Here is a 16,788-nt window from a genome sequence, read left to right on the forward strand (position 1 = left end):
CGCGGGCTTTGAAGTGATTTGGCCATGAGCCGCTAGGTCGGAGTGAAATGTCCTGTGCAGCCGATCGAACAGATGCTTGTATCCCGAGACACTAAAACAGAGCACAAGTGTTCGCTCAGTTAACTAAGGCATTGCGCTACTGAGCACGAGGTCGCGGCATCGAATCCCGGGCGCGCTGGCCGCATTTCGATGGAGGCGAAACGCAAAAACGCCCGTGTGCTTGCGTTGTAGTGCACATTAAAGAACCCCAGGTGGTCAAAATAAATCCGGTGCCCTCCACTACGGCATGCCTCATAATCATAACTGGCTTTGGCATGTAAAACCCCAGAATGCGTTCACAAGAGGTCGAAATCCTAGCTGACTGCTTAATTACGCGACAACTGGTCGCCACTTCGGGTAATTTACCCGAACGCTGTAGTGGTGCCATAGGCGAGAAGGCGTCAAGGTTTCCTCGCCGGTTGCCTGACTGGTTTTCCATTCAGTTTGATATTATCCGAGCGTATCCCAACCAAGCAATAACTCTCACGCACTCCTCTCTCTACCAGCAAGCCTCTCTTGCGTGGCTAGCGCTCTGTTTCATTAGGGAACGGGTCAGGACGACCGTCTGCATCGTCCGTGCCCTTTGGTGAGTGAATGCCCCCATATTCACAAGTTGTAAAATAGACAATATCGTCAAAATTATATATATATATATATATATATATATATATATATTCCGTTCTGGTTACGAATACCGTGCTTTCATTACAATAATTGACGCCCCTAAAGCAAGAAGAACAGCCGTAAACGTGAAAAATAAACAAGCGAACTCGCAGTTATATCGAACGATGACCACACGCTCATTTGGTTTGTAGACCACCCGAAATATTATTCTGAGTTAACAAACTTTAAGAGGAAAATCTTTTATAAGCAAGTATTCCACTGTACACTTGAAGTTATCGAGCCCTGTGTAATTATCCTGTGTAAAAGCTACCCAGAAGTTGAATACAGGGACCACGTGCTGTTGTTAACAGAAGTCAGCACACTTCTCTAGAAAGCGCGAACCGCGTTCTGTGGACTGCACTAGCGATATCTTAGCTGACTCCTTAATTACGCGACAACTGGTAGCCACTTCGGGTAATTTACCCGAACGCTGCGGTGGCGCCCTATAGGCGAGAAGGCGTCAAGGTTTCCTCGCCGGTTCGCGAGACATGTGGCAAAAAAATCGGCTGTATTTGAGGTTGCGTGACTACCCATTGATAGTTTCCATTTATTTCTCTTGACCTCGTGGTGGGTTTTGCTTCAAGTTTTTCCGATTGATAGGTGGTTTTAGCTAGCAGCAGCAAAATCTCATTGTTTACCGCCATCATAAGCGTGTAACGATCACCCGTGCGCGTTTAAACTACTCTTTCTTTAGAGTGATTAAAAAAAGACATAAATTGTGCAAATTTATTAACCGTTCTTGCAACAAGCGATAAAGTTCAAGAGGCAAAAAAGGCAACCGCAGAAGTGCTTCCGGCGAGGTGCCAAGATTATATGTTGATTTCCTCGCTCCTCGACAGGTATAGCGCAGCAAGCTGTTGTATATGTCGTATCCAAGAGGAACACCAGGCCTCCGTGTGGGTGTGTGTGGAAAATTTTATTGAAGAAGAGAGTAAATAACAGAAACGAATGAGTTGTCTAAGGGTGCGGTCCTTGTCCAAGAGCTCCACTGGCTGGGGCTGCTGATTGGGCCTCGACAAGAAGTGCTGTTTTTCCCTCCAGATTGCAGTCCGCGAGTCGCGTCTGCCATGGCAGCGATACGTTTGAGGTCAGTGTTAGTGGTGAGCCCACTGTGTGAGGGCGCCTCCCGCCCTCACACGTGACATGTCTCAGCGTCAGTTGAACCCTGCACCAGGGGCAAGTGTGCTCTGGCGCCGCCGCTGCGATTTTGCTCTGTCGGAGGTTTGCATAAGGGTTGTTTTGAATTCTGCGCCAGTCTCTTACCTGACTGCGTGTCAGTTTAAGGTGGGAGGGAGCAAGTATTCCTCGCTCGCTAGTCTGGTGGGCAAGGATCTCCGGTGAGATGACCGGTTATGCGTTCGTTGGAGGAGATCCGAGGGTCGAGTCCGCCGCTCGGTTGTTTGCTGCTCGAGCGGCGCAGTCTGTCGCCTCGTTTCTCTCCAGATCATCGTGCGCTGGACACCACGTGATGCCGCGGTGCTGTTGGAGCGGTTTTCTTAAGTCTTGCTGCCGCAGCGGGCAGGATTCCCTTCAGACAAGCCCTACACGCCGCTTCGGAGTCCCTTAGCACGTGGGCTGGTATTTCCTTGCGACCTGCATCGTCTATGGCCATTGCAATGGACACCGTCTTTTCGGTGGTTACCGATCGCGTCTTGACTGTGGCCACTAGGATCTGCCGGTTGTGTCACGTGACTGCAATTGTGCAGTAATTACCTCCATGGATGCTGATCGCGTCCGTGTAGTAGGTGTTGGGATAATGCTGGTATTGTCGACGCAGTGCTCCTCTGTCCGCGTCAGGCCTCGGTTGCATATCCTTACGGATGGGCGTGATGCGAATCTTGTATTCGCTCGCTTTGTTTATTATCTCTCTTGCACCGCTGATGTACTCGGGGATGAGTGGATAGCCTAATCGTTCCAGGATGAACCTGCGCTATGCCATGGCGGTGAGTGGCTCCCACTGCGCCATTCGTACAGCTGCTGCAGGTTCCTGGAAGCTATTTTGTATTGCCATGTTCGTGAGATGGTTGGTACTCACTTCAACTGGGAGGCCGAGCGAAGTTTTGTACGGTCTTCGCAAGAGAATGTTTGCTTGGTCGGTCTGCCACTTGCGCATAAGTTGGTATGGCAGCGCGTATGTTCGGCGACTGACCACGAAGGCTTGTACGATCCGAAGCGTGTCCATCTCCCGCATCCCGTCCCTGCTACGTGCCATACCGTCTATGAGGCACGGGACACTCCTGACAGTGCTACACAAATGTGTGAGCACCGTTTGCGCGCCACCGTTGTCCCACTGACCGCGCATGCCCACATCGAACTCGTAGCTGTGTAGTTTCCTCTAACGGCATGCCGTAGAGCGCAAGCTCGCTTCGTGTGCCGGTTGTGCGATGTGCGTATTTCGATCTGATTCTGATGTACGGCGACTTCTCAAGGGAGCACGTCATGCCTGCTCCTTCAGTGTGCGTTTCTAGAATGTTCGCCGCTGTTTGTAGAGTGTCTTGCTTCTAATCGTACGTGCAAGAAATTGTGTGCCATTTTCTCGTGGCATTCGCAGCTTTGTAAGAGTATTTCTTTCCGATATTAACTTTATGAACTTTGCCACTTATTGACGGCTTTTTAGCATCAAGCGTGCGGGTTCACTTGAAATAACTATGGAGAAACAGTAAAAAGAACAACAGCCTAAATATGCGTTGGTTATTCTTAAAAGAAAAGTTTGATAGCAGAACGTGTGAAATTAAGCTCACTAAAAGCTAGCCAATTGTGTTAGCTAAGCTTTGAAATACACTGCCCGAACAGTGTGCATTTTAGATCGTGTACATTTTGCCCCTCCTACTTATTGTGATGGCGATTATACGGACAGTTGAGGCGTGCCTACGCCGTCGCCATCAAAGGCACTGCTCTATAACCGATGCGACAGTGCATGCGCAGCCCGCTTGGCTGGCTTCGCTCCCGCAGCAAGACGCATAGTATACATTTACGGAGGCTACACGCAAACAGCGTTCGCAAGCATACTTTCCAAAGCACACGCCGCCAGCGCTGTGTCGCTTAGCGCTGTTTTCGTTAAAAAGAGAAACAAAAATGCGCTTGGTTATACCGAGCGTCATAAACATTTGTTGCATAATGTTTATGCTAGTGTAGAGTAAAATAACTGAAAATGAGCATTTTATATTTTAGCGAATCTCTAGACACAAATGGGTGACCGCAAGCAGGTTAAGCTGAGCTATAGTCAGTCGAGCCAGTTGGGGCTCTGTTCTTGCAATGTGCGGTTCCACGTCGCGTATTTTAAAATCAGGGTCGGAATCTTATAACGGTTCCGAGTGGGAACTGGTTCGCTACGCCGCTTACGTCACTAAATAGGCCACTCCCAAGCCCGAGGTGTAAGACAGCGAGGACGCGACCAATGAACGAGAGGGTGCCACCTCTGAAGTGTACGTCATCATATGACGAGATAATCGAGGTATTGCGGAATGCTCCTTGTTGCTCAATAAACATGAACTATTATGTAAATATTGTCCGGGAAGTTTTCAAGTATCGTCGCGTGTTGGCATATTTCTTTATTGTCCATTAGGTAATATAATATTAGCATTTTTTTAACTGTTCGTCACCAGGTGGTAATCAACGGTTAGAGAACTGTAAGCTCTCGAATCAAAGGAAGTAGCCGCATCACCATCAGTTGTGCGGAAGTTTTGAAAGTTCATTATTTATTCTATGATGTCGTCGCACAGGCCACCGAACGGTTCCCTTTGACAGACGGTAATGACGCTGAATCTTCTCATCTGTTGGCTCTGAAAACGCGTCTAGAACCTCCAGTCATTGACGGGTCCGGGAGAGCAACCCGAGGCAAAGAATGAGGGGCGCCGCCATGTTTTTATGTGTATGTAGTCGTACCATAGAGATAATCAACGCGCGCACCGCCCGCGAGGCGGCACGCCCTGCGCGCGCGGCCAAGGTCGCAAGCAAACAGCCAAGCCACAACCATGGAGCCCAAACCGGACTACCTCTTCGCCGGTTCCACACATGGCTGACGACGCGTTCGCTTTCAAAATGATTGACAGATGCGTGACGTGTTTACAATTTGAGGTACCGCCCCGCTGCCCCTAACAGCCGCTGACGCATCCACAATTCTGACCAATCACGTGAGGGCAAGTCAACGGTTCGCATTCGGAACCGTTATAAGATTACACCTCAGAAGTGTGGTAGGCGGCATTTACTCGTTCTTTCAGGTATTTGTGAGAACGCACGCGAACCAAACATTTGATGCTGCCGCTGCACATGAGATAAATCTCGAGAACATCTGCAGGTAAGATATGATCGTTTAAAGCTTGAGCTTCGTGCAGGCTGTAGCGTATCATTTTAAGCGATTGAATAGCTGCGTCTCAATGAATTTAAAATAAATGACACGGAAAGTCAAGAAGGAATTTTGACGGGCTAATGGTCGGAAGATGGTTATTTATTGGCGGAAATCTTGCCTGTTATCATTGTATATGGGCGACCAGGCAGATACGCAGGCGTGGGCTGTGCAATTTACGCCAGCAACCGTTATCGCTCGCTCTGCGATAGCGGTTGCCCTGTCGCCTTTTAAGCGGCCGCACACGCTGCCAAATGCTATGTTCGTTTGTGCGCGGAACGTTCGGGAGCACTGCAATCACGGCGCGCAAGCGGGCATACGGGGTATTTTGTTGTATTTCGTAGGCATTTTTTGTAACCGAAAAAAAAAACTTCGATAGAAACTTAGAAACTGTTTAATCGGACATTTTGCAAACCGCTCTAGTACTTTCTAATTAGATTTTTTGCCTAACTGCGCTGCTTCAGAATTTGGTTAACTAATCTTGAATAATTATGTAACTAAGCAGAATACAAAACATAGTGCGACTTACTCCGTACAATAGTCAGCGACATGCATTTGGTCGCGTCGTTTTAGAGTGCATCGGTATATTGTTACGCTTTGGCTATGGTTAGCTGGGACACACTCTAAACCACTCCGGCAACTGGGTATGCGCACGGTAATCTCGGAACATGGGCCACTGGGACGACACGGCATGTGCTCTGGTTATATACACCGGGGCCACTCGTTATGTACACTGGTTATGTGTACCCACACCTCCTTGTGTACGCCACTGGGGCAGCTGGGTATTTGCACTGGGGCCACTGGTCCTGTGTCACTGAGGCTATTGAATATTGCGCACCTAGTATGTGCACTGGTATAACACGTTGTGTGTCACGGGGTTTGTTTACCCCGGGTATATGCACTGGGGAAACTGGGTATATGTGCGAAACTGTTACTTTATCATTTATGATTTTACACAATATCTCAATATAACGTCCTTTTCTTCTTTGGCAGAACGCAACATTAGCGCATATTGGCGTTATGTCTACACCACGAGAAACTGTGAGCATTTATTTGCGTGGTGTCGCACTTCTTGCCATGACTGCTTGCTTGGGCCGAGCGGAACTTATTGAACGCAGGCCAGAGCTAGCCAAATATCAGGATGCATGGAAGGTAAGCGGACTCTTGCCCAATATTGTTCCATCAAACTACATATTTGAATATAGGTGAATATAGCGTATTCAATTGTTGTTATTGCTTCATACTCAGTTATGGCTTCCTCTAAGCGGAAACAAAAGTATTCGTGAGAAATTGTACGCTGTAAGGTGAATTTACTGTTTTCGTCTTTAACCTATAATTCAGGCAATAATGCGCTATTGTTTAGTATATGTTTGCGAATTTACATTAAAAAATTGATTTCTCAGCACTTTACGCACTTAAGTATTTCTTCGTAATTTAGTGATCAAAAACTCTAATTGCGTCTGCTGTCGAAATAATTGTGCTAACACAACGGTAGTTATTTTTGTGCTGCAAGTGTGACTAGAAACCGACTCAGCTGCTGTTGGTTGCTGATACTTTCTGCGACGAACCAACGCCTCTAAATCATTCGGAACGAAAAAAAAATTGCGAGGCTCTTACCGTTACGGAGATTATATTTTCAATATGCATGAGGCTGCTGTTTATATGCGACGGTTGAATCCCCAGCCCTTCGCAGGAAACTGCTTCCACCTCGCTGTCAAGATTGCACAGCCCCAAAAGACGCGTAGAAACAACAACGAAAACACGTAAACACAGGACTATAGCGCGCAGTGCTGAAAAGTGAAATATATATTTTGTTCTCGTCATTAGTTCAAATTATCACCCACTTGACATTCCAAAGTTACATGCGCACGTATCAATGCATAGACAGAAGACATCGTACTGAGCAGAAGCAACCTCGTTCTTAAGCAATGGAGCATCCAAACAATACCACTGCGAGCAATATGCTTGGCACATTAAAGAAATGGTCATATCGTATAAAGATGAAGGAAGAAGAAGTCGAAGAGAGCGGACGTGCTCTCACCTCGGCTTCGTCCTTTTTCGATGCTCTGCTGGCCAATTTTGAGAGTACAACGAAACGAAGCATCTCACTGGATCCGAGAAGCTACCGTGAATCGACCGACACCAAGATTCGAGGTGGGGTTTGCAGTTTCACAATTTTACGGGACTGTTTCTGCTCCTACACGCCGGCCTAGGCTTAGCGGAGCTAGGCTTAACGAGTAGGGCCTTTGTTGGGCCTAGTAGGCCTACTTGCCTGCAGGCATGACGGATACAAACATGGAAGAAGATTTTGCTGGAAATGACGAGAACGACTTTGGATGGCAAATAGTGGCTGGCCGAAGATCACGAACTACTAGAAAGGCTGTGGACGAGGAGAGCACATTGGCATGTAATCAACGAGAGCATGGCATCAGGGGAACCGCCGCCGGTGCAATGGTTAAACATCGGGTTATCAAAGCTTCGAGGATGCCTCAACTGCCAGAGGAGCACAGTAAGATCATTATACGACCTCGAGGAGGACTCAATTTGAACAAGGTGAGCACCACTAATGTTGGCACCGCAGTCATTGAGGCTTCAGGCCTCACGCAAGAAGAGGCCCGTGAAGATGTTGTCTGCCCTAACTTCACTCAAAACATCATTGTCGTCAGCACACCTAAGCCTGAACACGCGGCGAAGTACGTTAGAATCAAGTCGTTCAAGATTATGGAAGTGGAATACGAGGTGAATGCATACGAAGCGGCACCAAATGCCACGTGTAAGGGTGTCATCCGAAGAGTGGACATTAGAGACTCGCAAGCTACGATAACAAGAAACATCGTGCATGACTTGAACCCGCTTGCGCTGGCTGCCAAGCGCATCAGGACGTCGGGATCGGTCATAGTACTTTTTGACGGACTCAAAGTGCCCAATTTTGTCAGATACGGATCCACATTAGTGAGATGCTACCTTTATAGGAAGCAATTCGACGTTTGCTACACTTGCGGAAGGGTAGGACACCGCTCTGATGTGTGCCCAACGCCTGACTTTGTTCACTGCAGAGGATGTGGAACTCCCAACCCAGGAGATGAACATGTGTGTGCACCTAAGTGTAAATTTTGTGAAGGCGACCACCCTACTGGTGACAAACTTTGCCAGCTAAGATTTCAAATCCCTTACGTTGTACGACTCCGTCGAAGAGAGCGCAACAGGACTCGGTCGTCAACAAGAGCGCTTTCGGAGGCGCAACAGCTGGCGCCCAACCATCACCCCGACGATGGGGAACGCTCACGTTCCAGGAGTCGCACCAGATCCAGGCGCCGTTCACTATCCAGGGAGAGAAGCCGCTCCAAGTCAAGGGAAGCGCAGGTGCGCTTCGTGGAAAGGGGCTCTACACCGGGCGAGAGGCAAACGTCAGGGACAACCTGGGCTGACAAGGTGAAAGGTACGGTGAGGGTTGCTGGGGGCATCTCGGCGGCTGTGGCTGGTGACAATGATGCCAGGATAGAGCAATTAATCAAAGAAGTAACTTCTTTAAGAAAAGCAAATGAGGAATTGACCAGGCAGGTAACAGAACTCCGTAAAAAAGAGCAGTCGAGCCCAGTTACAATAGAGATAGATAGACCGGTAAGCAAAAGCAGTGATCTAGAAGAAGACAACTCCCCTGCGCTTAAAAAAAGGGCGATGAGCTCCGAAGATGACTTAGTTTTCTTAGCTATCAGTGAAATAAAAGAGGCAATTAAAGCAATAAGAGAGACAGTGGAAACGACCAACTTTAAAGTGGACAAATTGTGGAAATGGAGGTTAACGGCGGAGAAAAGACTTAAGAAGATTGAAACGCGAGGGGAAGACGACGATGAGTATCTGCCATCGGAGGTAGATAGTGTTAAATCGCTTCCTGGACTGTCAGGGCGCAACACAAAGAGGAAAATAGCGGGTAAGAGGCAGGCGGACTCATCCAATAACAATGGACAGTAATCATGGATTTAATGTGTGGCAATGGAATTGTCGCGGGTTTCAACACAAGAAAGCAGCTCTGCGACAGGTAATCAGGTCATCTGGGGCCAGGCCAAAAGTAATTATGCTGCAGGAAACCTTGGCGGACGAAATTACGCTTACTGGATACAAAGCGATATGTAGAGGCAAAGAAATGGGGAGAGGGTTGGCGACTCTGATCGACAAAAAGTTGCCATACGTCGAGCACGATATTCATCTTAGATATTCCAGGCTCGAATTTATTCTAGTTGAGCTAATACTTAAAAGGAACAGAGGCAAAGCGCAAAGCATTTTCTGTTTAAATATTTACAGCAGCCCAAGAGATATGAGACAGAGCTTTAGAGCACTCTTCAACAAAGTGTCTTCGATTGCCAAAAACTCCCCGCTCATTATTGGAGGGGACTTTAATGCTCCCTATCACACATGGGGATATACATGGAACACAAAGAAGGGAGAGGATCTCTGGAATCTCGCTATGGATCGGGCGTTATGCTTGATTACCGATCCGGCATACCCCACCCGTTGTGGCACGTCCACATACAGGGACTCCACACCGGATCTCACTTTTGTTAATAACTTAGGAGGAGCTAATTGGGAAAACTCGAACATTGATCTCGGTAGTGATCATTATATCATTCACATAACCATAGACCTACCGAGACAGGAAACTAGAATCTTCAAATTCACGGACTGGGACCAGTTTAGGAAAGTCAGGGCGAAAAGAGGGAAAGGGGGGCTTTAGGTATAAAGGAGTCATTTCAAACATGGGTTAACCAGCTCAGAGAGGACGTCAAAGAGGCCTCTAAGGAAATCAAGACAGAGGAAAATATTGAGGCTATGGACAGCAGGCTGGCGCATTTGATTGAGGCCAAACAGGCTATAGTTCAGAGATGGAAAACGCAAAGACTTAACAGAAGGCTAAGGAAAAAAATAGCACAATTAAACAGAGAAATTGATGAGCACTCGAAGACACTCGTGAAACAACAATGGGATGAAATCTGTAACTCCGCGGATGGCAGAATCAAACATGGAGGTAGCTGGAACCTCCTTAAGCACTTGCTCAACGCGAATGAAACAAGGACAAACAAGAGAACAGCTATAGCCAAGTTGGTTCATCAGGAGAGCCAAGATAAAACACCGGCAGAAATCATGGATAGACTCGCCGCCAAATATCTCCCACTTAAGCAACCAAACGAAGCAGAAGATAACGTCGAATATTCTGGTGGCATATGTGAAGAAATTGACCTGGATTTCACTGAGAGTGAAGTCAGGGCGGCTCTTCACAGTCTTAATGGTAGATCAGCAGCTGGACCTGATGGAATAACTAACAGGATATTAAGAAATCTGGATGATGAATCAATTTCTTACCTAACTGAACATTTTAATGAATGTTGGAAGAAGGGGATATACCCAGAGGAATGGAAGGTGGCCAATACTATCCTCATACCTAAGCCAGGCAAACAATTAACTCTGGACAACCTCCGTCCTATTTCTTTGACGTCATGTCTAGGCAAAGCAATGGAACATGTCATCCTAAATCGGGTCACGAAATACGTTGAGCAGAACGACATCCTCCCGTACAACCTCATTGGCTTTCGACCCGGGTTGTCAACTCAGGATGCTGTGCTCTTAATCAAACACCAACTCGTACAGGCCAGCCCAAGGCACACGAAGGCTCTTCTAGGTATGGATGTGGAAAAAGCTTTTGATCGTTTAAAACATAAGGCAATACTTGACGTTCTCTCGGAGATGGAGTTAGGCAAGAGGCTTTTTAACATGATTAAGGACTTTCTTAGAGACAGAACAGCTAACCTCATCATGGGAGAACTTAAGTCAGAAGCTAAGAATTTGGGAAACAGGGGCACTCCACAAGGAGCTGTGCTCTCGCCCATGCTATTCAATTTAGTAATGTCTAAGGTTGCAAGAAATTTAGAGAAAATCGAGGGTATACATTATGTCATATATGCCGATGACATAACAATTTGGAGTGCCAAGGGTAATGTAGGAGAGACAGAGACCAGACTACAAGAAAGTGTATATGTTGTGGAGAACACACTGGAAGACATGGGGCTGAAATGCTCGGCAGCCAAGTCGGAGCTCTTGGTCATTAAACATCGCAGAAGAGGTCGTAAACCTAGAGGCTACATTCCGGAAGAGGAGCCAAGAGTGTGCCTATACACTGATGAAGGAACCGCAATCAGGCTAGTCGGAAAAATCAAGGTTCTTGGTTATCACATAGAGGAAAACAATGCCAATTATAGTACAATACAGCATATCTCGAACAAAACAGACGAAGTCATTAGGTTACTGAGGAGAATTACCAACAGACACAGAGGCTTGGGGGAAGACAGTGCTTTGAGGCTAATACATTCGTTTGCTTTGTGTCACTTCACTTACGTGGCCGGATTATTCAAATGGAAACAGGCAGAACTTAACAAACTCAATGTCATGATCAGGAAGCTTGTTAAAATAGCCCTAGGGATACCGAGTACCGCGGCAACTGACAAGGTCATGAGTCTAGGAGTCCACAACACAATGGAGGAAATCGCTGAGGCGCAACAGCTAGCGCAACACGAAAGATTGAAAAAACACGAGCAGGCAGAAAGATATTACAGATAATAGGTGTAGAACCTAATAGATCAAGGAGCCCAATAGAGGCTGAAGTGGAATTAAATACTGAAGTTAGGGATAGGATCAGAACCAACCCTCTCCCCAGAAACATGCATCCAGAATATAATATCAAAAGAAGAAAGGCAAGAGCTAAAGCACTCTTGCAGGAGATAGAACAGCAGAACCAACTGGCAGCTATAGTTGATGCTGCCTGGGTGAAAGGTAAAGAAGCCTATACGGCCATTGTATCAAATTCGCAAGGAAAGGTGCAAGACGCTATCACTATTTTTACGAAGGAACCCATGGTGGCAGAACAAGTGGCAATTGCTCTAGCCATCAGGAGTAATAATTGGGCCTTCATTTACAGTGATTCAAAAGCCGCTATAAAAAGTTTTGATAAAGGCTACGTAGCTGGAGTTGCAGCTAAACTATTTGAAAACATTAGTATTAGGAGAACAGAAATCCGATGGTTTCCTTCACATATGGGGAAAGTGGACGAGACTCGGGTAAACCTCAACGAGGTTGCGCATGACTTGGCACGAGGACTTGCTAACCGTGACAGTCATAACCGAGCCGTTCACCATCAGGCCGGGGAATATAGAGATCATTTATTAACTTATAATGAGATAACCAAACACTACTATCTAGGACGCAGGCAATTCCCATTGCCACACTCAAAGCTAAACAGGGCTCAGGCAGTCTCACTGCGCTTATTGCAAACGGGTACATACCCCACGCCGTACCACATTAACAAAATATATCCAGAGAGGGAGATGAGGATGGAATGTAATGATTGTCATGGCAGCATTGAAATCAAACATATGCTCGCGGGGTGCCCCGCAACTCTTCCCAGCCTCCTGTAAGAATGGACTCGATGGCAAAAAAGAATACAAAGCCCATTGCTTCAAGACCAACTAAGGGCTGTCCAGAGGGCCCGTGATGTCGCTGAAGGGCTTGGCCTGACAGTGCCAACGTGGGAGTGGCCCACCTCGGCTTAAGTCGAGCCTCCGGACCTCTTTAAATAAAGTTTACACACATATCGTATAAAGCCAACAAACAACGATACCAAAGACAACATAAGGGAAATGACTTGTACTTACGAAGAGAATAAAGAAATGGTAAATTAATAGAAACTAAAGCGGATGAAAAACAGCTTGCCGCAGGTGGAGAACGATCCCACGTATTCGCATCACGCGTGAATGCTCTTACCATTGAGCAACTGCGGCGCCATTTTTCGATCCACTTTCTGTGGTATTTATGTGCTTTATTACTACAACCAACCATGGGAGTGTTAGCCAGCGCCACCACTCACAAACCTTGGGGGCGGATGTGGAACATCCTTTTTGCCGCAGGCGACACGAGTACGTGATCTTTTTGGGTGAAGGCAACTGGTCAATAAACCCACATATGCTACCTGAAAGCATAAATGTTGCCGTATTCGAGACCCTCGTTATGTAATGAACGAGAAGAAAGGGAACACAGGAACCCGATTTTGATTAATCATATCACAAGAAGCCAACAAACAACGACATCAAGGACAGCATATAGGGGAAATTACTTGTACTTAAGAAGTGAATTAAAGAATTTATAAATTATTGGAAAATAAACTGGGTAAAAAAAAAAAAAACTTGCGGCAGGTGGTGAACGATGGCTTCTTATGATTTGATTAATCAAAATCGCGCCCCTCGGTTCCCTTTCTTCTGGTTTAAAAGAATGGGCATCATAACATAGAATGACCATTAGAAACGCTTTAACTGTCAAACAGGTCAAGAAATTTATGGTAAAGATAATAGAACTGGAAAATAAAGAAAAAAATAGGCTTAACACTATTGGCAATGTTTTTTATTTTAGTAAAACATCTGATTATATTAAGCTCAACACCCGCCGTGGTTGCTCAGTGGCTATGGTGTTGGGCTGCTGAGCACGCGATCGCGGGATCGAATCCCGGCCACGGCGGCCGCATTTCGATGGGGGCGAAATGCGAAAATACCCGTGTACTTAGATTTAGTTGCACGTTAAAGAAGCCCAGGTGGTCCAAATTTCCGGAGTCCCCCACTACGGCATGCCTCATAATCAGAACTGGTTTTGGCAGGTAAAACCCATAATTTAATTTCTTATTAAGCTCAACAATTTTTTTAGAGCGTAAGCTCTTATGGGCTCATTCCAATAGCCGCTTCGATTGGCGATTGTGTCCGCCGCCACTGTTCGGTGTCCGTAACCACTATCGCCGTAAATACGAAAAAAAAAGTACCCAGTTCCCGCCGGGATTGAACCCGGGTCCATTGCGCGGGATTCAGATACTCTACCACTGAGTCACGCAAGCGCTCGCTATCAGGCAGCGGAAAAATGCCCTATAAAAGCGCCCTAGCGCGCGAGGAGATACGATGATGATAATAATTAGTTAATTTCATCCCCCGTTTAACGGGGCTGTTACAAATAGTCACCTAGTCTGCTTGATTTAATCAGGTATGCCATACATGTTTATATCTAGGATTTCTATATACATCTCCTTAATCTTTTTTTTCTTCGTTCAAAATCTGCCTGTGCCGCTACCTATGACTGTAAGAGATACAGTCGTATCAATCTCTTCCCCGCTTCTTTTTAGCAATACACGCGATGTGGCATGAGGGCCACTTAGTGTCGATACATGCACATTTTGCATTGCAGTTGCATATTATTCCACCATGTAGAACGCCATGTAGCAGATGCGCAGGTAACGATAGAAGGCAAGAAGGTTTGAGGAAGAAAACTAATTTTAAAGAATTGTATACATGAATGCTGGAAAAAATACATATTGTGTACTCGATGAAATGAAGCGCGTATTTGTCTATAAATCATTAGAAAAATCATATTATAAGGCATATAATATACATTTATCATAAATATAACAAAAAGACGATTTTGAGGATGTATAAATATTGATGTAATGAAAAACATGTATGGCATACCTCATTAATTCAAGCGGGCTAGGTGACTTTGTCACCGTCCCGTTTGAAAGGAAATGCAATTATGTTATAACCATCATCATAAGCATTGTATCGTGGTATTTGACACGCCATGTCACACGTGTGCCACGTAGCTTCGATACGTACAAAATTTGCTTTGTAGTTCGGTAAATGTTCCACCACGTGTCCCGACATGTAGCAGTTGCATATAACAGTTGCATGCTGCATGCAGATGGACCTGGTTAACTCAAGCAGGCTGGGTGACTATTTGTCACCACCCCGTTTTGAAGACGCCAATAAACCATCATCATCATCAACAACAATAACGTACCGTGCCACGGGTCAAGGGATGCGAGAAGTGCGCCGCGTATTCTGGATACCTCTTCGGTACACGTTATAGCGGCTCCTCGCAAGGTACGAATCGCTGCTGATGAAACGAATCGTAGAGCTACGTGGGCGACTGCAACCAGACATCATCGGACACAGCAAACTGCTGTGCAGAGAGCAGTACACGCCGCAGCTCGCCGTTGACGCCGGGCGGACAACTCAGATCGTTCTCGTGAAAACGAGGCGAAGAGGCTTCGCCGCAAAGACCGGTTGTGCGGGGTGCCGAAATTGGAGCAACTCTTCGAGCCACTCCTCCAGCCTATGCTGTGACTGTACTGTGTGTGCCGCGCAGGCCTGTGACTTTTTTTTAAAGCTTGACTGGTACTGAGTTAGAGCTTTTGCTTTTGAACTCATAAATTTATGCTTTCGAAACATGCTTCAGTATTGTCACCGCCATTACAGTTAAACGCTTCAGTTTCTAAGACACAGTCAGTGAGTCAACCGACTTTATTAAGGTCCTAAGGAACCACTCAGTTGTAGTTGCAGGCTGCTCACACGTTGGGGCCCGAAGACCATGGTCCTCCGCCCGTTCGCGGGCCCTTTGGACAGCCCTTAGCTGCTGCTGGGGATTGCAGGTTTTAAGGGCTTCCTCCCAGTCCTCCTGTTTATTAAAAGAGGCGTTTTGTAACGCAGAACATTGCCAGAGCATGTGTGCTAACGAGCAATACTCTTCATTGCACTCAGGGTAGTGTGGGTCGATGTCCGGAGCTAAGCAGCTAAACCTTCCTCTCGACGGGAAAGATCCCGTTTGTAACATTCTCAATGTCGAATATTGATGTCTAATTAGCTGTGGGTGTGGAAGCGGTAATTGCCTGCGCCCAAGCTGATAGTCATGGAAAGAGAGTAATGGGTCAGATTTATGCTCACAATCCGGACTGTCTAGCATATCAGGACCATCGCGGAATGGTAGGCCTCGCGCCAACTAACTCATTCAGGTTGGGTTTGCTGGCACGTACATTGGTTCCCGTGTGCGCCGGGAACCATGCTTTTCTAAGACACAGTAGCACTTTTTAGGGTGGTATAAAGTTCATCACTTTTTCTGTTGTTTTAGTAATAATGACAGTGTTCATATTTATCCGAGAGCAAGATTCATAACAGATGCCAATGATACAAGGCTATTTTGTACATGGCATTTTCATCCGCACTTAATAATATACCTAACGAAGTACACCTTCATCTAATTGCATGGTCCAACAAGTATTCATTCAAGTTATTTAGTTAAAATATAAGCTGATATTTTTAGCCTTATAGGGGCTACATCTGCTTCATCATAGCATACAATATATTACCGTAGATGAAAATCAAAATTGCACTAGCATTTTTTCTACAGCTCTGCAATGGAATAACCATGAAAAATTTATCCTCGAAAAACCGAGTCGCATAACTACTATGCCATACCATAATTGATATGTCATGCCTGCTTCATTTTAAATGCTTATATATACAACATAATTTGCTGCTCATATTTGTCATTGCCAGCTTGCAACTTATACAATTTTATAGCAATCAGTGTTATCGCTGAGCAGAACACTACGAATTATTGCTGGCTTTACACGCAATAAAAAGATAGAAAGCTTATTTAAAAAGTTCGATGGTATGACGGTGCACGAACGCCTTATAGTACTCGACTTTACATTTGTATTACGGCAACCCGTCCAGCTGTTCACTCTCAAGGACTGTGAAAAGTATCTGTGCGGTTGTCAAAACGTTCAAAAGAGGGATATAAACACTGCTGCCATTATCAGGGTCCTAGGAAAGTTTATCGAGTCTAACGGGGTCAATGGAGCCGCCGTCAAACGCATTTGTTCC

General features: G+C 46.1%; 1 protein-coding gene across 1 annotated transcript in view; it reads left to right on the forward strand.

Moving 5' to 3' along the window:
- The first annotated feature begins 496 nt into the window (after window positions 1-496).
- The window catches only part of LOC119440222 (male-specific histamine-binding salivary protein-like), a 37,766-nt gene continuing 21,474 nt past the window's right edge, over window positions 497-16,788 (forward strand). The window contains exons 1-2 of the mRNA XM_037705150.2: window positions 497-625; window positions 6,041-6,199. Of these exons, the coding sequence (XP_037561078.2) occupies window positions 6,068-6,199 (132 nt within the window). The 5' untranslated portion in view covers window positions 497-625; window positions 6,041-6,067. The remainder of the gene's footprint in view (window positions 626-6,040; window positions 6,200-16,788) is intronic.

The sequence above is a fragment of the Dermacentor silvarum genome, chromosome 2 (genome assembly GCF_013339745.2).
Source record: "Dermacentor silvarum isolate Dsil-2018 chromosome 2, BIME_Dsil_1.4, whole genome shotgun sequence".
NCBI lineage: Eukaryota > Metazoa > Arthropoda > Arachnida > Ixodida > Ixodidae > Dermacentor > Dermacentor silvarum.